At 41.9% G+C, this 26645-nt stretch overlaps 1 protein-coding gene across 1 annotated transcript; it reads left to right on the forward strand.

Moving 5' to 3' along the window:
- Positions 1–284: 284 nt before the first annotated feature.
- On the forward strand, positions 285–26491 carry LOC115052710 (semaphorin-5B-like). The gene is made up of 22 exons (XM_029516992.1): positions 285–361; positions 13264–13452; positions 15764–15863; positions 15966–16011; positions 16259–16321; positions 16423–16521; positions 16796–17009; positions 17105–17390; positions 17537–17672; positions 18200–18407; positions 18528–18735; positions 19381–19498; positions 19673–19857; positions 19964–20107; positions 20348–20495; positions 21115–21340; positions 22027–22248; positions 22324–22494; positions 23793–23942; positions 24069–24104; positions 24703–24914; positions 25054–26491. The coding sequence occupies exons 2-22, from the start codon at positions 13308–13310 to the stop codon at positions 25213–25215; spliced, it is 3279 nt and encodes a 1092-aa protein (XP_029372852.1). The 5' UTR covers positions 285–361; positions 13264–13307; the 3' UTR covers positions 25216–26491.
- Positions 26492–26645: the final 154 nt, after the last annotated feature.

Here is a 26645-nt window from a genome sequence, read left to right on the forward strand (position 1 = left end):
TTAATGTATATCAGTGTCTTACAATTTGTTGTCCATGTTTTTCTTCTGTTATCCAGAAAGAAAATAAAGTTACAAGCTACCTAAGAGCTGTAGCAGAAAATATACACACAGGGTTAGGGTTAGGGTTACTAATATTAAGACCTGAAGACACCACCCATCTCGAGCTATTTACTGTCACAGAGTGGATGTGGTGAATTTTGTCTCCTTACAGCACCCCTGCTGGTCTGAGGGAAACCTGTGCTGTGCCTCGGTTCACAGGGCTGCAGCAGATCAGACTTCGGACAGCACCTCAGTCCTGATCACCTCCCTCCGACAGCAGGCACTTCAAATCAGCAGCCCATGACGAGTCCATGGTGAAAAGGTAAGTGCAAAATACATTTACTGGCATTAAATGTCTTTATAAATAAGCTCTTTTAAGACTTTCGGCCACTAATTATCTTTTAATTGGATTCAATCACTATTCAGGGATCAAATTTTTATTGCTGCACTTTTATTGAGTTTTCCGGAAAACACATATAAATCTGAAACATATCAAAAATCTTCAGATCAAGTCCAATTTCCAATCCAGCTGAATTACAGAGCAGATACTGTCGGAGAGTGACATTTATTTGGGGAGAAGGTCATGTTAGAAATATTTTCTTAGAGTTGACTGACTGCTTCACTGGATAGTCGGTGCACACAACTTTTTTAGCAAGTTACTCAGGTGAGTTGGTATTCACCCTACATATAGACAGGTGTTAATCAGTGCAGTCCTCTTTGCTGTCCGTTACTTCATATTCCTGCATGTTAGGCTGCTTTGGGTCAAACGTCTCTGCAGTCTTCTTTGACAGCTGGACATGCATCAGGGCTGAGAGATGACAGATGAGATCTGGACTTGGTTTTCACTGTGTTGACATCTGTCACACGGCGTACAGCTCAAAGGCAGTGTAGGTGACAGTTTAACAGTTTTGATGAGGATGGTGTCAGCATCTGGATTGCTTGTATTGATTATTTCGGATACACAGAAGAGGTTGCTCAGGATTTTCCTGCTTGCCTGAAGTACATCCATTCTCTCACTCGGGCGTCTTTGTCCTTTCTTTGTTGTTGTAGGGTAAGTGTAACACGCAAGAATCATAACTCACGCACACTTATGCACAAGCATCATGACAATAACGACTTAAGTTAGCTCTCAGCATACAAAAGAAATGTAGACAACACTAAATTCTGTCCTTTTCACTCTGTTTGTGTGACAAGCAACAGCATAGATGGAGCCTTACTGTCTCACATTTATTCCTCTTCCTTGACATTTGATGGAGATTTTCGTGGTCTTTAGGGTGAAGCCTGTTGACCTGGTGACCTCCTAACCTTTCCTCACTAACCCTTAGACTAAACATCATACCTACATGCCTAAAAGAGAAAACGCCCCCTCCTTTATATGGTGATTTTTTTCAGTCGTTCTCTGTGACACTACCTTGGGTTGAAACTTCGCAGTTTTATTATCTAGAGCAACAAAAGAGTAAAATTATTCTCAGCAAATTGTTTGCTCCTTCCAGCACATTTTTGATTGCAAATTGCAATTGATTGATTGCAATAATCTGTTTCTCTCTCAGTGTTTTGAAAACACACAGATGTATAGAATACATTTGTCAACTCAAAAATTATCCTGTCTCTCTCCTTTCTTGGGTCAGTAACAGACTTTTAATGCAGGTTGCTGCCAGGCAATAGTTTAGAAATCCTATTTTTTTAAAGGTGTGTGTAGCTCAAAATGATTGATGCGTTGCAGTTACCAGTTGTTGCAGCAACTTGTGTCTGTCAGAGCCAAGGTCTTATTGTCGCTGTGTCTTGCTGACATCACTCCTTTTTCTCTCCATTGCTGACTAAAGTATGCAGGACAATTGCAGTTCATGAATGATAATGGGAGCAAGGAAGCGAGGGATAATGGGAAGTTTTATTTTCAATGATATTAGCCTTATAAGTCTGTTATCCACTGAGCACCATTATACAAAACTGGCCACATCTTTTAAGCGTGCTTCCTGCTATTCTTCCTCCCACTGTCTACTTTTCTTGTCCTGTAAGAACACCAGTTTGGTTTAATAATTCATTTAGCCCGCTTTCATTTATGTCATAGTGAGCTTAATATTTATACCACAGTGAAGTGAATGGAAACTAATGAGCAACTGGAGGGAAGGAGAAATCTTAAAAAATGTGAAAACATGAAGCCAGTCACCACAGAGAGATGATGGGTGTTCATGTAGGACATATTGGAAATATTTAATAGTCAAAAATTTCACCTTGTGTTAAAACCTAATGCAAAGAGAGCTGCTTTCACTACCCAGAAGGACTCACTGCTGCTGATAAATAACCCCTAAATGGAAGTGCCATTAAATCATTAAATTGGACACCTGAATGTGTTACCCACAGACCTCCACAATCTCACATGAGGTCAGGTTGAAGTGAAAAAGGGAGGAAAAGATGGATGAGGTGAGAGCGAGCAAGTGTAGTGCTGAAGAGACTGATGGACAGGTGGTGGGACTCACATAGCCTGGACTTCACAGTCGACTCTCTGACTGACTGGGTGTGTGGACCTACTCTTTATTTATGTAGATTTTTAAAAACTTTGTATTTTCCTGAAAACTCAGTGGAACTGACACCTTTTGGTAATCGGTCGTGAAATAGCTTAAAGCCCAACTACTCTGAAAACCACAATTTCATTTTTACTTTTCTATTTCCACACATGTAAATAAACAAGATATAAGTGGCATGTCAATTTACCAGGTTTGGAGCTGTCACACTCTGAATATGCATGTATTTTTCACTTAGGCTGGCACCGTCTATTTGCGCCAAGCCCTCATGATTATCTAGACTATTCCTGGACCTACAACATGCCAGGTGAATTTCAGACCTCACATTGAGCTTAACATTTCACATGAACATGTTTCCCAGGATGTCAGAGTGTTTAACATTAGGTCTTTGAGGGTTGGGTGCTGGTTTTGGGGGTTTAGAGTTGTTGGGTAACCACTGTAGGCCTCCTTTGCAGCTGGTCTTGGATTAATGGAAGTAAGTGGAGTTTGTAGAAGACCAGGAGCAGGTTTACCTCGTCTCCTACAAATTATGCTTCTCAACTACTAACTTGCTTTGAAGAAAATATTATTTCTGGCAAAATATCAATCACAAGAAAAAAACTTTTGATCAAGAATGCGTGATGTTCTCATTATAGCTCACATTTGCAGTTCATTGTTTTGGTCTCATGCCTGCAACTTTTCAGTTGGTTCAATCTGGCTGCTCTGATCAAATTCATTTCCAGACAGCGGGCAGCTGTATTCAGCAAACAGAGCTCTCCAGACTGATTGTATGCTACCTGCAGCTCGAGAGTCAAATAAGTTCCTCTGCAGAGGTGTGGAGTGGATGTTGGATTTCAGCTGGTCAGGGACATGGATGAAAATGTCAGTCTGGATGTGTGAATAAAAACCTGTTTTCAATTTTCAGAAGTCAACTTGAAATGCATCAATATCTGGAGTGCTGAGGGAAGGCATAAAAATGATTTTGTAAGCTTATGAGTAGGGATGGGATGATTATTAGATACACTTGAAATGTTATAAAAGTAGTGAAGGACGTACGATGCAGATGATATAAAAACATTAAAAGATGATCAGAACAGCTCCTTGACTTTAGCCTCATGTCCTCAGAACTCGATACAACAAAAATGAATTGTGCTTCCTCAAAAGCCACAAGCACTTAAAGGTAATCACAAGGAAGAGCACCAAACAAATCCTGTCTGTGTCTCAGTCTAGTTGACAGCTTGATGGTCTTCTTTGACCGCCCTGAAGTCCACTGTCCTCCGGAGCCTTAACAGCTGACCATCTTTTACTGGTCCTGGTTTTGGCTTTTCCTCAGCTCTGCCCTGCGCCCCAGCAGGCCTGTAATCTTTCACCCTCAGCGGTGACAGGAGGGCTGTAAAAACAGAGCCGGAGGAGGTCATCCTGAAGTTTGCACAGGAGCGGGCCATTCATCCTCTCGTGGGGCTTTGGTTCACTGCTGTGGTGAGATTAAGGCTGAGCGAGATGAATCTCCTGCTCTGTAACAGTTGGGGATGAGGCTGGGAAAAGGTATTTGTCTCTTAAGCTCCACTGGCTGCACAGGAAGCTAAATGAGTCTGTCGTTTTCCACTGGATGTGATTAATTGGTGCTATTAATTTCCAAATGAGAGGTCACCCTTTTGTTTGCCAGATTGGCGGCCACGTCTACGGCCACACTTGACTGGTGTCTCAGTCAACACTTTGGAGACCTGTCGCACTTATTACTTGACACGGTCAAGAATTGGCTTGATGGACTTGAAATAGATTGCACAACCATTGGTAATTAGAAAACGCTTCTTATGTCTGTTGTGCTATTTATGTTCTATTTAAAAAAGGAGTAAGATAACTTAGGCTTGCCAGTGCAATGCACTTACTGTAAATGTTGCTTTAACAGATGATGATACAACCTCAATAGTAAAGTAAGTGTCACAAATGTATCACAACATTTTCAACGTGTTTGGTAAATTATGCAATAGTATTTGGATTTGGGACCAAAGAAAATGAACATACAGCACAGACGAGAGAGGCAACATCTGTTCACCTGCAAATTTGAAAGCAATTCCGCTCTCTGTTGGAAATATTACCTGAGAAATGTTCACATGGTGGCTTAGATGATGTTAATGTCTTAATATTTCCATTAATTAATATCTTATTAATGTCATGTATTTCTGCTGCCTGTCATTCGTGGAGACGGACTGGATTTCTTTGTTCAGGCAAACAAACTGTTTGGCTGAGCTAATAGCGTTTGTTGTTGACTTTGTCCCCTGACTCATTTGCAAGTTGATGATACTGCAGATGTATTCAACACCTCCTAAACCAAAGCTTATTCAGAACCCAAACGACTTCAAATCCACCAGTGAGCATTTACCTGCATCGCTCTCTTTAATTCCTGATTTAGATAATGAAAAGGTTGAAGATAAAACAGTTTTGTTTTGTTTTTTTAAGCTTTGCTTTCACCAAAAAGCAGTGCAGGGGACTGAAGTGACAGTTAATGTCACCAGTGATGGATTTGTACATTACTTTCCAATTCATCCAGTTACATCCCCAGCAAAGTTTCCAATTTGAGAAGTGGGACATGCTGCATGCGCTGATAAATGCCCCGTTTTAAGCTGCTTTTGTTTGATAAAGACACTTTAGACAAAAATCAAACATTATCTATATCTCTGTTTTTCATCTAGCAGCCCTCGTCTTTTGCTGTTGTTGTAGATAATTGCATTTTTTTTCCTCCCATAACTGATTCCACCTGTTGATTAGTGGAAAACATTCTCCATCCTGTTCCAAGTGGTCAGGAAGTCAACAGGTTATCTGTCCAGATCTTTAAGTTGAGTTTTTTTTGTGTCATAGATTTGTGTGAACCTGCCCTCACCAGATGATCGCAGCATACAATTAATCTTCTTGTCAGAATTTTACACTTTTCTGGGTCAGTGCATCAGCCTACTGAGTTATAAGGTCAATTATAAACCAGGTTGTCAAATAAACAACAGTGAATGCTGCACAAAAATACCACAATAGTGAACCTAAAGCTGGATTTTGCAGTCATTACAATGCCCACACAAACCAAAGGCAGATATCCACTTTCTATTCGGAGAGTTAACAGTTTGCTCCGCACGAACAGGAATGCTTTGCTCCCCCTACCTCCCGATCGCACACTCCCCCTTTTACTCCCCCTGTCCCTCTGCACACACTCTGGTCAGTGTGCCACTGTGTGCCGATGTGTAACAAGTTCCTCTTATTTTTTCATTCCCCTCTTTCTCTCTCTCGCTCTCTCTCTCTGTCCAACAATGTGAAGCGTCAGGATCCGTGCCTCTTATTTGTCTGTCGAAGCAGTTTTGGTGATGGTGACCAAGTAAGTTTATTTTTACTGTGTGTCTGTGTGTAGTGTGTGTCTGTGCACACATCCCATGTGGAGGTTGGCTGTTTCAATGCAATTATTTATTCTTTTGTGCTGTCCCTTTTTTTTTTTTTTTTTGTTGTTGTTGTACATGTGTGCCCACTCTCCCACTTTTTCTGCCAGTTGTCAGTTTGTGAACCTGTTTCCTTTCCGCAGGCTAATTTCTTCTTTAATGATGCATAGTATGAGTCCTTGCCTTCTCCCGCCATCCCTTCATTTCACTCCCATCGGCGCATATCACTCTGTCTGACTTTACCCGCTTCACGTTGCTTGAATAGGCATGAGGAGGGAGGGAGGGGAGCTCAGGTAATGTGTGGTAGATGTTTCCTTTGTCTTGTTCAGTCTAAAGCATTACTACCGAAATTGTCTAGGAAATGTTGTAAGAGACAGAAGTGGAGGACGGACTCCTAACCTTGGATCGATAACTTCAGTCTGGATGAAAAAATTCTGTCTGAATGTGGATCCTTTTATTTATTTGTTTTTTTGAGTCTGACCATTCAGTAGATGAGCAATTGGCCTTTTGTCAAGCAGCAGACACAAATTGGAATGACAGCAATGTTTACAATTCTCTGCTATGCCCTCCCAAAGAAAAGTGTTTTTGGCAAAGTGAAAAATATATTTGAATCAAGGCAGCTGTTAACTCAAAATTTCGATGTAAAACTGTGATTACCTTCAGATTTTTTCCCCACAAAACAATTGCTGTTTTCTTTTCTTACTCGATTACATGACTAATGGTTTCAGGGTTGACTTGCAAAACATTACTTGATTTGTCTTTTTGATGGATTTATTGTGGAACAAGCTATTAGTGGTGATGAGGAAGAAATTGTCATATCCCTGGCATCATAACAACCATTAAAAATGGTGCTCTGGTCTGATGCTTCTCCCTGACAGCAGCATTCAATGTAATGGATTACTCAGGCCTGCTGTGCATGGTGAAATATATCCATACACACCAGTATCCTGTGAACAACAATCTAAAACAAACAGTGCACAAAACAAACTCGTCATCATCCTGAGCTAATGGAGTCCAAATGTATTATTTTTATGGAGCAGCAAACCATTAAAATGACTTACGTACAAGCGTAATAGCATGAATATTTTCTATCCATTTGCAGCAGCTGTTTATAGAGACGGATGAATGCTGGTGGAATGGTGATTATTTTTTTTAAGACATTAATGATTGTTGACCTCAATATGTGAACAGGTGGTTGTGCAGCACTCTGTGTGGGTTGGAGGCTGTTGATGCCTGAAACAAATGTCCATGTGAAGTAGATGGTCAACATGCTGCACTTTTGTGCAACAATTTGTTTAACCAAGTCTGCATCTGCATAATTCCTTTCTCTTTATAAACACACTTTAAGAAACTTTGACTTTGAACTTTGTCTTTACATCCAACTGCCTTATGAAAGTCTTGTAATTTTTATTTTTATTTATTTTTTTATATTTTGTTGGGCCAAATCACACACATTTGATTGGAGGTTTTATGAAGTGGGTGTGTTGTGTTACACTTCCAGCACACAGAGATCGAATGTAAGCATTAATTCAGTGTTGTGTTTCAGCATGGGGGAAGAAAAATTCCCTCATGGCCTCTTACGGCTAGATTTCCTTCACGGAGGACATTGGATGGTGATGCTGACAGAGAAGAAAAGGAAAGCCGGGGGTATGAATTTACTTATACACCCGAGCGTTGTCATTTATTCCAGTCGGCCAAAGGAATGGAGACGATGACGAGAGAACAGAGAGAGACAGAGAGGAGCGAGGGGAGATAGGAAGAGAGGGGTCAGTGCAGCTGTGTCCCTCTTTAGGATTCCTGCTCTCTACCTCCTCTCGCCGGGGCCAAACCGGCATCATTAGGTTTGGCAAATTACCCGAGCGGCCATTGTGGCGCAGCCATGGCACGTTAGTGTGTCTTTTTAACTGTGGCTAAACTCAGTCTATTCACTTGTAAAAGAGAGCAGCCATTGGCAGATAGTTGGCAGGTTGCACAGAGAGGCCATTCACCCCGGTAGGAAGGAGCTGGGAATACCGCCTCGGAAATGGTCCTCTCTGAATATTTTGATGGAGAGACTCTGGATGCCCTCTCAGTGTCCATTTGCTCCGGCTAACAAATCTCCATGAACTGACTTCACTGGTGTTTGAGTCTACCTTTTTCCCAGGTGAAGGCTCAGCCAGAATCATGTGAGAGCTGCTGCTCGAACGGTCAGTGAGGGATCTTGGGGATTTAATTTTGATGGCAGCTGTTGTTGTTGTTTTTTGTTTTTTGTTTTTTTTTTTTCATTTCAGGAGGAATTTGGGATCCCATGTTTTTATGTAAGGGGACTGGGGGGTTCACTCGTTCTTTTAATGATATTTGGATGAAGTCCAAGTACTCAGATGAAGAGAGTTTGAACAAGAGGCAGACATACAAGGGTCAGACACTGCATGCCCTTCTTTTATTTTTCATTCCATGGAGAGACAAATTACTGGGCTTCTGGATGAAGAAATAATTACTTGTAATTAATTTACTTGTCATATGTAAGAGGATTTTTCTTTATGCTCATTTTGTAACCTGTCTGAGTGCTATTAAGCATTTTCATGGTGCATCTCTTGATGATGTATAATTCTGTAGCAGCTGTTGTCTAAGGTATGACTTACCTTAAAGAAAAAGAAATAGCACATCATCAGCGTCAGCATGGCCGCCCGTTCATCCACATCTGACTCTCTCCATCATCAAATCCACTCATTCATACATTAGCGGTGTGTTGAAGGTGTCCAAGTGACACACACCATAGGAGGGCCATCTTTGGCCCCTGAAAAGACTGAAATGTTCTACTCCTTCAGTTTGTCCGAAGACAAAGCCAAGAGTGCCTGAATAGTGGTGCTTTCATTTTGTATGCATGCCTTAAAAGGTTGAGATTCCCCACTTTTAAATGTGTAGCAGGAGTGGTTGTGGCGATTAGGGGGAAGGGGATGTTGCCTTGTGAGTTTTAGGAAAAAGCTGTATTTTTAATAAATGCAGGTCAGTCTATCTCAAAAGCCTGTGTACGGAAAGATGTTGAAAGTAAAATAATTACTAAATGATTTGCCATCTCAAAGAAAAACCTGTGCAATGTAAGTGTTGCACAACTACAACTCTGCTGTTGTGTGGAACACAGTGTAACACAACATTTCTATGCTGAGATACACAAGGATAATTATCCACGACATCCCCAACCATATGACCATTGTGCTTGTTTGTGAATTTGTGTATAATTTTAAATCTTAAGCTGCCCGTAAATACTTAGATAAGAAAAATCCCCCTCTTGCTTGAATCGGCCACCATCTGTGGACACAGCAGAGAAGTAAACAGGGTGTGAGCCAGAGAAGCCTTCCTGCTGCAGATTATAAGATGTATTTACATGAACTTCTGACCTTAGAGAGTTGTCTGAATAACAGCCAGGCCAATGAATCGGGCAGCATAATATTGTCTAATTGCAGTTATATCAGATTTATATTGCTCTAGCCCTATGAATCCTCGTATTTTGTAAGCAATTTATTTCCTAAAAATGCAAAGTGCAGATTTAGCATATTGCAAAATTATGAGAAATTAAATGATTTCATAAACTCCACATTCGCTGAAAGAGCAGTACTTGATAAATGCCTGAAATAGCTCAGCCTCTTCAGCTTGCAGGGTTTGGAAATTTATTGTAGAACAAATGTCAAAGAAAATCAGAGCTGGCAGGTAAACACTATATATGGACATGTGTCTTAAAAGAGGTCAGTGGTGTCACAGAGTTAAGTCTGAATCTTCCAAAGTGATGGACACCAGACCTCTTTCTGAGGTTCGGCACACATTTAATGACATCTAAGTCAAATTTAAGCCTTTCTTTGGTCAGCACCACTCAAGTTCTAGTCCTGCACATCATTCAGAGGATTTGCGGATCCAGCCAGGCCCATAATTCTTACTCAGGTTGAGTGCATTCCTCAGATTCAATCAGAGGAGCGTTCACCTCCCCTGATTATCTGCTGTTTCATCTGAGCATTCAATGCATAGACGTATTTAATTCATCCTTGTCCGGCTGCAGGATGAAAACATGTTTATGCAAACACTTTTAAGTTCTTCTGTCATTGTGCCGTTTGTGATTGCATGCAAGGGAGACGAGCAATCTACTGATGCTAATTAACCTGACATACCATAACTCATCGCAGTGCTGTAAAAGAAAGATACATGGACAGACACACCCTTTTTGAACGAGCCATTAAAGCTTCCAACATTTTGGAAAAAAATGAACAGCAAACAGAGGATCACCTTCTTTTAAATTGCCATCACAAAATAAAAGTTTGACTTTGTCTTTTTAGGATAGAACACACAGCAGTGTGTATTTCTGGCACTCTTGAGCTTTTAGCAGACACATTAGCATCTTAGTTATGCAGTCTGTCTGTGTTTCTTTTCAATGATGTGAAGGGTGAAGCTTTTACTATCACAAAGGAATGAGAGGCAGACGCATTTAGAAAGTATTTGGAGATAAATCCAGAGACAAGACACACGGCAAACAGAGCCGTGTTTCAAACAGCTGCCATGTTTTGGTGTGCCAATACGCTAAAGCCATATCTCAAACTTCATGCTGAGTGGCTCAGAGGTTAAACTGAACTGTTGGCAGTGTTTCTCTTTGCGGTCACATGTTTGCTCCGTGTTTCAGTGGCTTTCCTCCCACAGTCCAAACACACACCGGTCACATGAATCTGACACTGTATTTCTAATCTCTTCACAGGTTGTTCAGACTTTATGGTGTTTTTCCAACCAAAGCAACTACATGAATGAATTAATGTTCTGACACATTTGTGGCTTCAGGTAAACCCAGTTAGGCCTGAATGTTTGCTGCTTTAACTTCCTACTTTTCCATTAAAACTGTTTTCCCAAATCTAAAATATTTTATGTCACACCTGGTTTATCTTTGAAACCAGAAAGTGTTTTGGCAGAAAGAAATGGTAAACACAGTTCTCAAGTGGAGGCTTTGCTGCTTTCTTTTTAGACAATACAAATATTTTTGGATAGTTTTGAAAGATTTTTTTTTCCTGGATACGACAACATGCTGATGTGTACTGTGTTCAGGCTCGTCGGTTTGTCTGCTAAATACACGGTCCACCTGTGGCAGATCAGTGTGCAGGTATTTGGATATCAGGATTGATTACCTGGCAACTAAGTATATTTGTGGATAATGTCATTGCTGTTCGTCCAAGTAACGTGGAGTAAAGCGATACAGCGACTGATGAACAGACTAAAAATAATCAACAGATTAATCCGCAGTTAAAGTAGTAAATTACTGGCTGCAGCTCAACTAGAGGCACAGAGAAGACATCTGCTCCTTAGACACAGTGTTAATTTGCCAAAAAGCAGAACCGCCAAACAAGCTTTTGAGATTTTTATTCAAGAGACCACATAAGTGAGACTCACTAGAAAAAATGAAAGCATTGGCTGTTTGTTTAATTGCCTCAAGCAGCCTGTATTTACATTTTCTTGCCTTCACCTAATACCACTAATGAGCATGCTCTGTGAGAGGCGAAGGTGGAAGGACCGTGATTTTGTTCAAGCACAGAAGGACGGGCTGGACGGTTGGGCACACAATGAGCTGTGAAGCCACTCTTGCACAGTTGAGAGCTGTTTGCATGTGCTGTTTGTTTTGCAGCTTCATTGAACCTCGACCAAAATGGTGGCAGAACATCTGCTGTGGCCAGTTAGATATGAGGACTTGTTGGAGTAAGCAGGAAGCTGAGTGCAGAGTGAGGATTTTTGTGTTTCCTGCGGCCCCTGAAGAAACTGACTGACAACTGCTGCTACTCCCCTTCATTGTACTGAATAAACAGATCCCAGAACATTAGGCCTCTCATTGGCTGGCCTTTGCACGGTGAGAGGAGTAGAGCCACATAACAAAAGTGAGGCCAGCGGTGGAGGCTCTGCTCCTGTCGCTTCATTAAGCAGCAATGTTCGGCCCAGCAGGTTGAAAAACCTCTGCCTCCACACACATTCAGTCCTCCTGGGGAGCTGTAGACAGACATGCACTATTTCCATTCTCCAGAAAAAGAAAGTGGGAGCTGCGACGAAAGAAATAACAGATCTGCTAAATTGTAGTGTAGGATACCTTAACGATTATGCCATTTTAAACTACTTCATCATTTAAATCTGACATATTTATAAACCAAAAGTGTGCACCAGTCCCGCTCTAAGAAATTTTCTCTAAGGAACTCAGCTGTCAGTCTTACAGCGCCGTGTTTATCTCCCAGCTCCAAAGCTTTATGTGCACATTCCCCACTTACTCTTCTTTAAAATGTGAGTCTTCATAATTTCTATCTTTACTTTGTCAGGATTGTCAAAGTAAATTGACATGTCTGGGTTTAGGAGTGCCATCCCCTGCTGTACTGTATTTTATTCTAAAAATAAAAGCACTTACATGCAACTGTAAAATGTAAACTGCGGTTGCGGTAAAGTTGGCATCTGGCATCCGTTTTGGGTGTCCATATGTTCCCACCGGGGTGAGGAAAGAGCTACATTTGCCAGCTGTATTTTACCTGCTGACCTGACAGTTTCAGCTATTTCACATCAACCAGTAGTTGAAAGTAAAATGCGTGAGGTGATTGAAGGAGCAGAACACAAACCGTGTAGATGTTTCCAGGTTTAGGTGCGCTGTGCTTGCCATTTAAAACAGAGTATTGAAGGCAAACTTGACTGTGCTGAAGCAAAAGCTTTTGTCTCCTCTCCTCCTCTCAGGTTGATTTCCTCCGGCTTATAAAACAAAATCAGATAATAGCCTGTCCAAACAAGTAGTTAGGGTTAGGTATTTATCTCTGCATGAATTAAAACTGATCTTTGTTCATCCGGTGGTTTAAGTGTCTTACATTCGGTGCAACAAGTCGCTGGCTAATTTTTTGAAAGGGCCTTTACCATAATCCTGTCCGTGTTTTTGTCATGGTCAGACTTTGACCAGATTTGATGTACACAAGCGGATTTTTGATGTTGACACAAAGACCCTTCATCTGTCTCACAGTTCAAAGTTCACACCCCCTGTTTGGCTCTAAGCCCAGTCCGGTCTTTGAATGGGCCTCCTCAGTCATGAAGAGCTCCGTTGATGGCGCCCTCGGGTTGAGAGTCGGCATTTGAATGATCGGCGGCTCTGGTCTTTTGAGGTGAATGAGCCATGACCGAGTCTTGCTGACACTGAGGGGCTGGACACCCAGAGCCGTCAGACAGAGGCTGGAGAGAGACGGCGGCAGGCAGACACAGGCTGTTTTGTACATCTGTATTTTCTGAAATTAGAGACTCGCTGATCAAACAACTAACCGCTGTATCCTTTCTATCAACAGGTGTTTCCTGAGAACCTGATAGAAGACTGGATGTGGTTGTAACTATGCTTATGTCAAGGTGGGGGGTGTGGGTCCTCTCCCCCTGTGGCCTTGTGCTGGTCATCTGTTCATCTGTCTGTCTGTCCCAGCAGCCTCCCATCAAAGCTGCCGACTGCAATCGAAAAGAACATCCTGTTGTCTCCTACCAAGGTCAGTGCATCATTCCTTCCTCTAACAACAGCCATGGATAGAGAGGGAAGCAGTGATGGAGATGCACACACTCCATCCATCCATGCATTTATCTTTGTTTAGTTGGTCTACAGGCTGATTTATAGCCATTTCCCTCTGAGACATACCATGCAGCACATGTGTTATTGGTGACCTACCTGGTAATAATCAGCTGGTTACTTGCAGTTACATTGAAAACAGGATTGATCTGATCTCACACTAAAACTGAAGCAAAGTTTCAATACCTCTGTGTATCAGCCCTCATCTGTCACCATAAGTGTCATAATTGTGGCACAAAGTGGTTTCCCTCTGTTTGTTTTCACATTTGACAGGCTTTGTTTGCTAAATTAGACTCTCAGTTTCTAGTTAACCATGGGTGGATCAAAGAGTGATGTGTTAGGACAAGGCTGCTGCAGGAAATCGAGTCATTTCCCCTGCTGAGATATGAGCAGGACAGTGTGGGTGGTCTGTGTTTGTCCACGTTGCCCCAGGTAATTTCATGCAAATGCAATCTGGAATTTACAGGTCCCTCTGAAAATCAGGTTTGCATTTGTGCTCTTCTGTGGAGTGAGGTCAGAGAAGAATGATCAATTTTGTACGGAATAGTTAAGTGTTTGCTCAACACATTTCAAATGTCACTGAGCATTTTATGAGATTAATAAAGAGAAGGTATCAGGTTAACCAGGATTTGACAATGATATAGTAATAAAGGTGTAGCTGTTCTAAAAGCTCTCTCTGTGGCATTCATTTGATTTAGATGAATAGCTTTTGTTAGACCTGTGTTTACTATGTGCATTAAGGCTTTCAGTGAAAACAATTTGTAGACCTGCACATTTCATCAGACACAATAGTTTAGATTGCATTAAAAGATGCTGTGTGTCTGCAGTGAGGCCTCATTAAATGTTCTTCCTCAGCTGTCCATCCCCTGTAAAAGGGCCTTTGATGATATTATTTTGACTGGATGTCACTTTCCATTCAGCTCAAAGTGCTCGTCTGGCAAATGTGCTGTTGTTGTATTGGGTACATTTGCCCCTCAAGCCAGCCTTCAAACATGAGCGACCAGCATTCATTTAGGGGAGACTTTGAAAGATTGTCTAAAGGATTATTTGTTGCACTTTATGTGGTTGGTTCTTGCCACCCAGAGCTCAAATGAAAATGCCAAAGTGGCTTTTTGTTCAGCAGTCATCTTGGGGAGAGGGTTTAAATCAAAGTGATTTAATATAATAATGACAAACTAAACAAAGTCAAAAGCGCTTCACCAGGTAGAAAAAAATATTGGATTGTTTCAACAGAATTAAATCCAGTAAAACACACCAAAGCATCACAAGATGAATGAGGGAAACTACGAATATCTCTAACCTAACCCTAACCCTGTCAATAGCAATTCTTTTATTTTGGTTTGTGCCAAGTGCCTCAGTTTGATTAATTACAGAAAACCAACTAGATGTTTTTATGTAGAATATTTTCTGTAAGGCTCGTGACTACAGAGCCAACAATCAGAGCTGGAGCTTTTAGTTTTTAAGAGTTTACAACTCAGTTAATCTGCGTCATCTGGACTGTGTGGGTGTGATTTGATCTGATTTAACAGGCAGACTGTCATCACACATTTAAATACTGTCAAACTGCAGTGCATGGACGTGTGTGACATCCTCTTCTCTAAACAAAGCTCTGCTCTCTGTAAACCAGGGAGAAAAGCTTGAAAACACTAATTACAGCTGAAAATTGTATAGAAAACAAACCAAAAAAAAAAGTTTTCAGGGCCTTTAAAAGGGAAAGACTAAAGACTTTGGCTCTAATATTTCAAAAAGTACCATTACTGAACAGGAAGGCACACCGTCTGTAGCCTCTGAAAAGTGACATCGTCATATGTTGGTGTATTAACCTGCTGGCAGATGTCCACACCTGAGTCAGTTTGAAGGACTTGACTCTTGGTCTGGGAAGTGTCGAAGCCTTGGACTCTGTGAACCAGGTGCCATTATGGGAAGAAATTCCCACGCAAAGAACTGATTACTTCTTTCTTTTCCCTGATTCTTCTCCTCCCATTTCATTGTCATCTTTCTGTTTCGCTCCTTTCGCTCTTCCTGTTGCCGTTCATCATCCTACTCCTCCCACTTCTGATTCCTCTGCCTTTTGTCTGGCACTCATTAATCTTTTTTTCTCTCCCTGTTCTCCTCTTCATTGTTCATCTTCATGTGCTTCTCCTTTTTGGTCTCGTCTTTTGCCCCATCCTCCTCCCATTTAACTTTTCCTCCTCCTTTCAACCCTTTCCCTGCTGCTACTCTTTGCCCTCCAGCATTAAGACCGTGGATGTTCGAGTTCTCTCATCCAGGAGTGAAAGATTTCTCCCAGCTGGCCTTGGACCTGAGCAGAAACCAGCTCATTGTGGGCTCAAGGTAACGAAAGAATACATAGTCATATTTCTGACTACATCCAACTCCAAAAAATAAAATGATCTAAAGACTAGAGTCAGTGTCATAACTGTGTTTTTTTTCCAGAAACTTCATCTTCCGCCTGAGTTTGTTCAACGCCTCCCTCATCCAGGTAACATTAGCCAAGCAAAATGCTTATCACGATTTGAATTCATTATATGCTTTTTTTAAGCATTAAAATGTGCTAGAAATATTAAAATGAACATATTTTGAAATAAAATATTCAGTAAAATAAACATTTTAAAACTAGATTACGCATTCATTCTTTAAACCTAATTTCTACATGTTTTTTAAATTTACATGATGTATCTAATCTTCTAATTCCCAAAAGCAAAATATGTTTGTATTTTCTTCTTCAGGCGACTGAATGGGCTCCTGATGAAGACACAAAGCGCTCATGTCAGAGCAAAGGCAAATCTGAGGTAGAGTGTCAGAAAAAGGATCGTGTTCTTTGTTCGCTCTGGTCCCAATGTGACTTTCTCACGAAACAGCAAAACTGTGTTGTGGTGTTTTTTATCTGTAGGAGGAATGTCAAAACTACATTCGGGTTTTGCTGATCAGCGGGCAGACGCTATTCACATGTGGGACGAATGCTTTTACCCCCGTGTGTATAACCAGGCAGGTTAGTACGACAGTTAATCATTAGAACTGTTCCATTCAAACAATAACATGAGAAAATACATCAAGTCTTAAGCAACTCTTAAGTGTAGTGACCTGAATGCAAATCAGCACAAGACTCCTGTCTGTTATTTGTTTTAAATAACTAATTTGTTGTAAAAAAACATGACTTGATAGCTTGATAACAAACATTTCATTTTCATCTTGAAACATGCAGTGAAAACCAAATGCTGATGGAGAAGTGATATATTTTAAGTTCCTCTGTGTGTCATATTCAGGTTGGAAACTCCAGTCAGGTGTTGGACACAGTGAACGGTGTTGCCCGATGCCCCTACGACCCGCGGCATAACTCCACCGCCATGGTAACAGAGAAGGGCGAGTTGTACGCCGCGACGGTGATCGACTTCTCAGGACGTGACCCAGTCATCTACAGGAGCCTGGGGAACATGCCGCCACTCCGCACCGCTCAGTACAACTCCAAGTGGCTCAACGGTAAACAAAGCACCACGCCACACATTTGTCCTTTTTTTTTCCAGCTTGGTCATGACCCCATGTGTGAAAATGACATTTTCTCAAATGTCTTCCAGAGCCTCATTTTGTGTCTGTTTATGAGATTGGTCGATTTGCCTACTTCTTCCTGAGGGAAACGGCGGTAGAAAATGACTGTGGCAAGATGGTTTTCTCTCGAGTCGCCCGGGTCTGTAAGAATGATATGGGAGGTCGTTTCCTACTGGAGGACACCTGGACCACTTTCATGAAGGCCCGGCTCAACTGTTCCCGCTCTGGAGAAATCCCCTTTTACTACAATGAGCTGCAGAGCACGTTTTATCTACCGGAGCAGGATCTGATCTACGGCATCTTCACAACTAATGTGTGAGTGTTGTCAGTGACTGACACTGATATACGTTAGTTTGCTTGTCAAGGAGTCTTCAAAAAAAGTTAAAAAAAAGTTTTCTGTCTTTTTTCCTTTCACATTAAATTGCTGCAATCTGACCATGATTACACCCCCTGTCCTTCAGGAACAGCATATCAGCTTCTGCCGTTTGCGCCTTCAATCTAAGCGCCATCACCCAGGCCTTCAATGGACCTTTCCGTTACCAGGAGAACCCCCGCACCGCCTGGCTCGCCACTCCTAATCCTATACCCAATTTTCAGGTAATTTATATCTAAACAGACAAAAAAAAAACCCAACTCCAAAGTGGATCCACATAGTGCAGTTCTCTCTCCGTGCTGATAGATGTGAGACTGTTTCTTCCCTCTAAGGCTCGTGAAGGACGTTTCATAAGGATGGCATCCATTTAATGTCTGCACAAGTCCAATCAGTTGATGCAGTGTGGTTAATAAATTCTGTACACCCCGAGCAATAAGTAGCTGGCAACTCGAGCATCTATTACAAGCTCATCCAAACTGAGCTGCGGGACCTTCTAAATTATATCTCTGCATTTCATATGCAATATGAATTTTTATTTTACATTTGCATTTATTTCACACATAAATATATATTCAGCCCATCAGTAATTGTCTGCAGCTCAAATTGCTTTGGAAATGTCTAATGAAGTGTATGAATCAATGTTTTGAGTTACACATGTCTCTGACAAAAGTCTGATTTTAGTTTTCAGGCTGAGGGCAGAATACTTTTCAAAATTAGACACTCACACTGAGCCTTCCTTCTTCGTCTGTAGTGTGGCACTTTGGAGGAAGGAGGCCACGGGGGAAACCTGACAGAGCGCAGCCTCCAGGACGCCCAGCGACTCTTCCTCATGAACGACGTGGTCCAGCCAGTGACAATCAATCCTCTGCTCACTCAGGACAACCTGCGCTTCTCCAAGCTGGTGGTGGACATCGTGCAAGGCCAAGACACCCTCTATCATGTCATATACATTGGCACTGGTGAGAAGCGAGAACAGCCAATCACGTAGCTCATTTGTAATGAAAAGTTACCCTTTCTATCATGAAAATACGCACAAACCTGATCACTTTTACACCAGAGCTTTTTCTCTATCGTATCAGAATATGGCACCATCCTGAAGGCTCTCTCTACAACCAATAAAAGCCTTCATGGCTGCTATTTGGAGGAGCTCAGGATCCTGCCTGAAGGGCAAATTGGACCAATCAAGAGCTTGCAAATCCTCCAAAGTGACAGGTCCTTGTTCGTGGGGCTTGACGACAGATTGGTGAAGATCCCATTGGAGCGATGCTACAACTATCCAAATGAACGGTATAATCAGTTTAGGTCTTTATTGGTGTTTTATAATTTAACCAAAAAGAAAAAAAAGTCATAGAGTTATACCAACATAATATCTAATATATAAATGTATGTAAGTATAAAGCATATGCAAATCCATAATCTGACAGTTTTGATCTGTGAGCTTGCTCAGTCTCTGTATTTTCTGCTGCAAATTTAGTGCCTAAATTCACTAAACAGACGCGGGTGCACTAATCGGAAAGGCGCAGAGTAAACGCTGACAAAGATGATTACGTTAAGAGCACTTTTTATTTTCCTGGAAAGAAACTACTTTTGGGCTGTCAGTCCACAGTTTGGCAAGCCTCAGAGCCGACATTGCCTAAGAAGACTGTTAATGAATTTGTTCACAGTAAATGCACTCGTACACTACGCTGCCAACCTTACGCAATACTGTATGAGGTACAGTAATTTCTTGGTATTAGCCCCTCGAGCAGCCCTTGCAGTTGAAACATAATTGAAGTTCCGCTGATTGGAGACTGTGGAAATGTGCAGACTAACTGGAGTTTGTGAAAGTCATTCTGAATCAGCATTTCATCCCAATCACGACTGTGTGACAAGGAGTCTGGATAATTCTGCAACTTCAGCCCCTTTTGACTGACTGTCTGGTCACATATTTAGCTACTGCATGGAAGCCAGGGACCCGTACTGTGGCTGGGATCACAAACAGAAGCGTTGCACCACCATTGAGGAGAGCTCCAACATGAACCAGTGGACCCAAAACATCACAGAGTGTCCAGTAAGACGTACACTTACTCCTGCACAATGGCATTTACTGTATGAGACATATTTAAGACGTTCCTTTGTGAAAATGTACATGAAAACAAGCATCCAGCCATTTACTCATTCCTATATTCATGATGTTGAGGGCAACTGTCAGTTTTTAGACTTTCCTCTAAAATTCTTTCTTGAGTTGAGGAACCTAACACAGGATGGCGGATTTGGCCCTTGGGCACCGTGGCAGCCCTGTAACCATGACGATGGCGAGGGCTCCATCAGCAGCTGTGCTTGTCGATCGCGCTCATGTGACGGACCCGTGGCCCGATGTGGTGGGGTCGAATGCAAGGGTCCCACCATCCAGGTGGCAAACTGTTCCAGGTAGCCTTTCATAGATCTTCATTACTTCACTGTTCCCTGTCATAAAACCAACAGATTCCTGAGGTAGATGTAATTTACTTTTCCCACCTTGCATCCTGTTCCTCAGGAATGGCGGCTGGACTCCCTGGTCTTCGTGGGGCCAGTGCAGCAGCACCTGTGGCATCGGATTTGAAGTGAGGCAGCGGTCCTGCAACAACCCCTCACCTCGTCACGGTGGTCGAATCTGCGTTGGCCAGGGACGAGAGGAGAGGTGAGGAGGAATGTGAAAAAGTCGTCAGTCACAGTCACCATTATTGTAGAAACATCAACTACTGTCAATACTGCACGTCATAAGAGTTTACATGTCACCGCCTTTGGTAGACATGACATCAGTGAGTAGAAACGACCACTGTTTCAGACAGATGTTTGCTCTTGGAGGGAAATAAATCCAGATAGACCTGATCATTCCTTCAGTACTGTTTAACACTGAGTGAAATCTTTGTGTTTCTAGGCTGTGCAATGAGAAAAAGCCTTGTCCTTTGCCAGTGTTATGGACATCGTGGAGCCCCTGGGCTCACTGCAGTGCTGAATGTGGAGGTGGAGTCCACTCCAGGACCAGAACCTGTGAGAATGGAAACATTTGTCCTGGATGTGCTACGGTACCTGCAGTGCTGAAAGCTTTTGTTGTTCACAACACCACTTAAATGTCATGTGTGTTTTAAATGTAAAGAAAACTGTAAAATTACGATCGTCCACAATTGTTGTTGCTACTGCATTGTATGCAGCATTAATACAGGCACATATGAAATAATGAGAAAAGAAAATCTCTGTAGTTTATATAACTTCCATCCAAGTCAAAATAAAATACAGTGATATTGGAATATAGGAAAAGAAATCACTGTCTCAGCCACATGCTGTTAATTTGACAATATGCTGTCTCAGTGTTTACGTACCCCCCACCCCTCCACCCATGCCTGTATATGTAAAAATCTGACTGATGAACGCATGATTAATCTGCTCCATAAGAACTGACAGTGAAGCATCATTTTATGTCTAGTTAGATGCATTCTTGTTGAAATGGTTCCATTCAGCAGAATAATTAGATGCATAATTAACTCTCTCCATATTTGTGCTGTTTGACAGAGTCCATTACAGCAGCAACTTGTCTCTGTAAGATGTGAATAATGAAATACTGGAAGTGCTGGATGTATGGCGTTGGGAGATAAAGCTTCAGTGTGTGACAGAGCAACGAGTTTACATTTTACATGTACATTCCAGGAATATAAAGTCTGTAACCTGGAGGCTTGTCCGGAAGTACGGCGCAACACTCCCTGGACCCCGTGGATGCCAGTCAATGTCAGTCATGACGGATCACGGCAAGAACAGAGATTTAGGTACACCTGCCGGGCGCTGCTACCCGACCCCCAGCAGCTCCAGCTGGGCAAGAAGAAGATGGAGACCCGGTTTTGTCCAAATGATGGATCTGGAGCATGTCAAACAGACTGTAAGTACAGAAAACGAGCAAGGCGCAGGTATACCATCAATTCTGTACCCTCTCACTCTGCAAATCACAAATGCAATAGACATACAGGTGTATTTCTTCACTGACTTCATGTTGCATACAAATCATATTCGTAGATAAAACCATTCTGGATGATTAGTCCATAACGGATGAAGCTGATGAGCTGAAGTTGCTGTTTTTCATCCTAACTTGTACAGATGCTTTCAACTCTTTCAAATGGTCAAAAAAATAAAAATTCCCGGAATGAAATATTTGTGCTGGCGTCGTTTAAAAGCCACAGGAACTACTCCTGCTTCGTATGTAAATAATTTGTGATTATGGATGTGTGTGTGGGTATACAGGGAAAACTTGTTCATTTTTCAACATGACCTACATTGCGCCTCACTAATTAAAGTTTCACAACAGGGTGTCTGTGTGATGAGCTCTGCTATACAAAGAACTGTGATTCTTATTTGAACTCAAAATGAAAAAAATTATTTTTGAGCATTTATTCATTTGACAGGTTGTGTCAAATGAAATGCATTTATTTATTAATTTATTACTTGGTTAATGTAGTTTCACTTTTTTCTCTGTATATTGTTTGATGGAGACAGGAGAAAAAAAAATATTTGAAATGTTATTAATATAAATTTATGTTTCTAACAAAACAAATAAAATCATATTTCCAGCCCTGGTTGAAGACTTGGTGAAGACTAGTGGACGCACTCTGACCCAACCTCAAGGTGCTCGCTGGGGATCCTGGGAAACGTGGTCCAGCTGTTCACAGCAGTGCTCCAGAGGCTTCCGAACTCGGAAACGTAGTTGCTCAACGGCAGAGGGCAGGACCAGCCCAAACGCCTGCGTAGGATCTCCTGTAGAGTATCAGGACTGCAACACTCAACCCTGTCCAGGTAAGTAGTCACACAAGCAGAAAAAGGAAGTTTAATAAATGAACGATTACCAATTATTGTATTTGTGTTTTCCAGTGACTGGGGCCTGGTCTTGCTGGTCCTCCTGGTCCCAGTGCTCATCTAGCTGCGGGGGTGGACATTACCAGCGGACTCGGACGTGCAGCAGCCCGCCCCCTGCCAATGGAGGAGACATCTGTATTGGCCTGCACACTGAAGAGGCTCTCTGCAACACACATGCTTGTGAAGGTATAAAAGCTGCGTTTTTTCCTCTTCAGAAAAATAAAACGTGGCTGTCACAACAAGGGAGTTTGATACCACAACTGGCATATATCACAGTTAAAAATATAAAATGTAAACATCACTTTGCATAAAAAATGTTCTGTTTACATCTGATCCTTTTTTATCGTCTTGTCTCGCATCAATAAGTGATTCATCTTCTAGCTTTTGCATACTTTGCATATTTTAATTGCCAGAATGTGATTTGAGCAGTGCTCTGCAGAGTTTATTTTCATTTATCATAATTATTACACCATAAATATCCTCCGTAGATTTCACCTAGTCCTTCCAGATTAAATGATGGTGTTTGTATGGTTGCTGATGGGATATCTCCTTCACACAGCAAGTAGTGAATCAATGTTTGTATTGAGAGGGCAAACACCAGGGTTGTTGGGGTGTATGCCAGCATGTGCTGGCTGAAACTCAGGGGGGAAAAAAAATAAAAAACTATTGATAAAACAGCCGCTGATTTTATAAGTGAACTAAAGATGGATGGATGCATCCGTCGTGTACCTTCATTCATTTCCGAGTAGGCACATGGGAAGCAAATTGGTCAAATCAACTTCTCATCCATTTTACGCTTTTGTTCCGTGGACAAAGTAACCCCAGCAGGCACACAAGGAGGCCGAGTTGTGACTGGCTGTTGAGTGATGACGACCACTGCACTGCGGCCAACATTTCTTGTTAACCGACCACACAGTTTCTCTCGTCGCTGGCTTCCTGTCAGTGATTGCTTTACTTTGTTGCCGGCTGTCACAGTAAGGAGCATTACTTCTGTCTTGTTATAAGACAGATACGTCTTGAAGTGTTTTCGGGAGTAGCCAATTTCCAAAATTCCTGCTGGTGTTCCTGAGTCATCCCCTGAACAGCAGGCGTGGGCCAGGTCTTGTTACATGATCCAATTAAATTCCAATTAAATAAATAACTTTTCGGGCTTTTTTTTAAGTGGTTGTATTTAGTATTGGTTGGCGGGGATATGCTGATGATGTCTATGCTGCAGAATTTGTACCAAGAAGATAAGGACACAGAAACACATCCCAAACCATAATTTATTGAAAAATTTGTTCTCCAACATCCAAACCTTTCTAGCACAGCCAAGAGGGGTCAGAGCATTGTTTTAAATGTATGTTTAGATTTTTATAGTCTAACATTGGATCATTTGTTGATGTTTGACCTGGAAACAAACCCAGCTACTGGCCTTTGTTTAAGTTTCTCTCTGAATCTCCATTCTTGATGATCTCTGTCGGCTGTTTTGTTTCGGGCCTCAGGTTGGGCCGAGTGGACAGAGTGGGGGGACTGTGATGAAGAAGGTCTGCAGCATCGCACTCATCGCTGCGGGGAGGACATGGAGGCCGAGGCCAGTCCCTGCCAGGGCAACCTCACCCAGTCCCGGCCATGCCAGCCCCACGAGGTGCCAGGTAAATGTGTTCTTATGAGGAAATCGTGAAATTGATCACATTTAATTCATGTGATTCATGTGATAATATATTTCAGCTGCAGTTTGACTTCATCTCAGTGATCTTCTCCTTTTTCCACTTCTGCAGTCATTTTACCTGGACAGGAAGACCACAGCTGTGCAAGTAAGTTAACACAAGAGAGATATTTCAATTCAATCTCCCCAAGTATATTATTTTGTTACCAGCTCACACACAAACCTCCTGCTTGTTTGTATTTATTACTGTAATTCCCAAGGGAAAGTTGCCTGTTTAATCCGAAGAAAATCAATGTCATCTGTTCGATTGTCGTCGCTGAACACATTTCAACACCTCATTATTTTCCCAAGGTTATTGGCTCTCAGCGCAGCACACAGCTGGTAGTATATTGACTTTTGTGTGTGTTTTGGACCCATGTGGCGCTGGGCTATCTGAAACAAGGAATCATTGATGGCTCTTTGATACCGTTTCATTGCAGCCAGATACTAACATCACCTTTCAGCTTTCAGTCCTTCTTACCCGTCACTTGTACCCTGACCTGATGTCTGAAAGCCTCCAGGAATTTTATTCAAGTCAAGAAATATCGATATGGAATGCATGCATTATGGTGAAAACTACACTGCCCTTTAAATAATTAAAAGTTTATTTTCTAATGTTCACACTCTGATTTGGTGATTTAACATCCATTATTTTTGGGCATGATGTTTTGTTTTTTTTTTGTCTTTTGTCCCCCCTCTGCCTCCAGCCTTTACCTTGTTCCAGTTAGTGGCTGTGGGCCTTGCCAGTTTCTTTGCAGCAGCGTTGCTGTCAGCGCTGGCCTACTCTTACTGCCACCACCTGAACCGGCCTTCGGCGGAGTCAGCAGTCATCCACCCCAGCACACCCAACCACCTCACCTACAACAAGCAGGGCAACACGGCACCAAAGAACGAGAAGTACATCCCCATGGAGTTTAAGGTACGCCGGCTCAGTTCTATGAAATCTCAGCAGCAGTGAAGTCTGAATATGACAAGGAGCTGACACAACAAGTGATTGTTCTTCTTGCTGCACTTTGCGCGTTTTACCTGACAGCAAAAATGTTGTTCCTACTCTGCAGACGCTAAACAAGAACAATCTCCACATGAACGACGAGACGTGCAACCACTTCCCCTCCCCGCTACCCTCCAGCAATATGTTCGCCACCACCTACTATCCTCCCAGCCTGAGCAAGTACGACTTCCATCCTGACTCCCCCTGCAGGACCTACATGCACAGCTGAGAGGAGGTCAGGCTCTAACAACAACCACCTGACAGGTTCCCTCATTCAAAACAAATACAGCAAGATTTTGATAGATTATCCTGTTACACACCAAATCCTTCTCTTAGTCACCGATGATCTGTGTGATCCACAGACAGTAAACGGCTCAAGGAATAATTTCTTCAGTCAAGAGTAGTTTCAATTTTGACATCACATTCATACATGACATCTTATCCTGCCATTGTTTTGAGTGTAAGAGGCAAACCTCAGCAAATAAAATAAATATGGCAATTTTTTATTTTTATCATGCAGGACCATGCAGTGGAACAGAGACATCAACTAAAACTCTCACATCACGAGCAGTCATTACATTTTGTGCAGTTATGTGTTGCAGAGGACAGAATGAGGCAGGTCAGAGCACAGGACAGTGTACAATAATTTACGTTTTAGATTCACAGTCGTGTGCCCGTGAAATATAATATCTTAGCTTAGATAGCAAATGAAACAAACAAAATCCAAGTTTTGCCAAACTAGTTGTGTCCTGACTACAACTGCCTATTAATCTTTTTTGTCCCCATAAAAGGAAACAAATATGTTATATTACAAAATGATGAACTATTTCCAAAAGGGCTTTGCACACTTACTAACTCACTGCCCCCCCACCCCCCACTGGAGGAATCACACTTTCAAACTACCACTGAACAACTGAACCTTTCCTCTCACTCGGCCCACCCTGAGGTGCTCCACTTCTGCTCAGGGCAGTGTGAAAGCAGGGTAGGACCCCCTCAACTAAACTTCAGACACTGTATGTACCTGAATATCCACTGGACTGAGAAGAGACTCATCCGCTCCGTCATGCATTTTATGTGTTTTTGTGCAAGTGCGCTCTGAGGACTAATACCGTATATGGACTATATAGGCAGCTTGGACACTTGTTAAATGTTGTTTGCCTTCAGTAAACCTGTAAAAAGAAAAGGAAAAAAAAAACAAAAACAAATTATCTGTTCTACAACACACCATCACACATTATTCTTCAGTGTGTGAATGGATCGAACAAATGAACAGAGACTTCTGGCGTATTTGCTTTAATTTCAATGTTTAGCAGAAAACCCTGACGAGGATATTTGATAGGCCTCGCTTTGTACTGTACATCACTGAAGTCTGCTGACTTCGCTGTCGGTAGATTCAATGAATTATTGTATCTCCTAAAAAAAAAAAAGAAATATGATGGATTTTCTGCTTTATAACAAACTCCTGTTTTCTAAATGTAAATGCATTCAGGTTATTGTTCAACAACCACCAAATACACTCCAGCTGTATCTGTATTATATTTCACACACCATAACAGCTACAGGCTTGTCAACAAAAAGATAACTTTAACAAAAGTAACACAACAATATGTATAACTGGTGGATTAATATCACCCAGCAGGTTTCACGTCTTTTTATCTT

This window comes from Echeneis naucrates, chromosome 2, assembly GCF_900963305.1.
Source record: "Echeneis naucrates chromosome 2, fEcheNa1.1, whole genome shotgun sequence".
NCBI lineage: Eukaryota > Metazoa > Chordata > Actinopteri > Carangiformes > Echeneidae > Echeneis > Echeneis naucrates.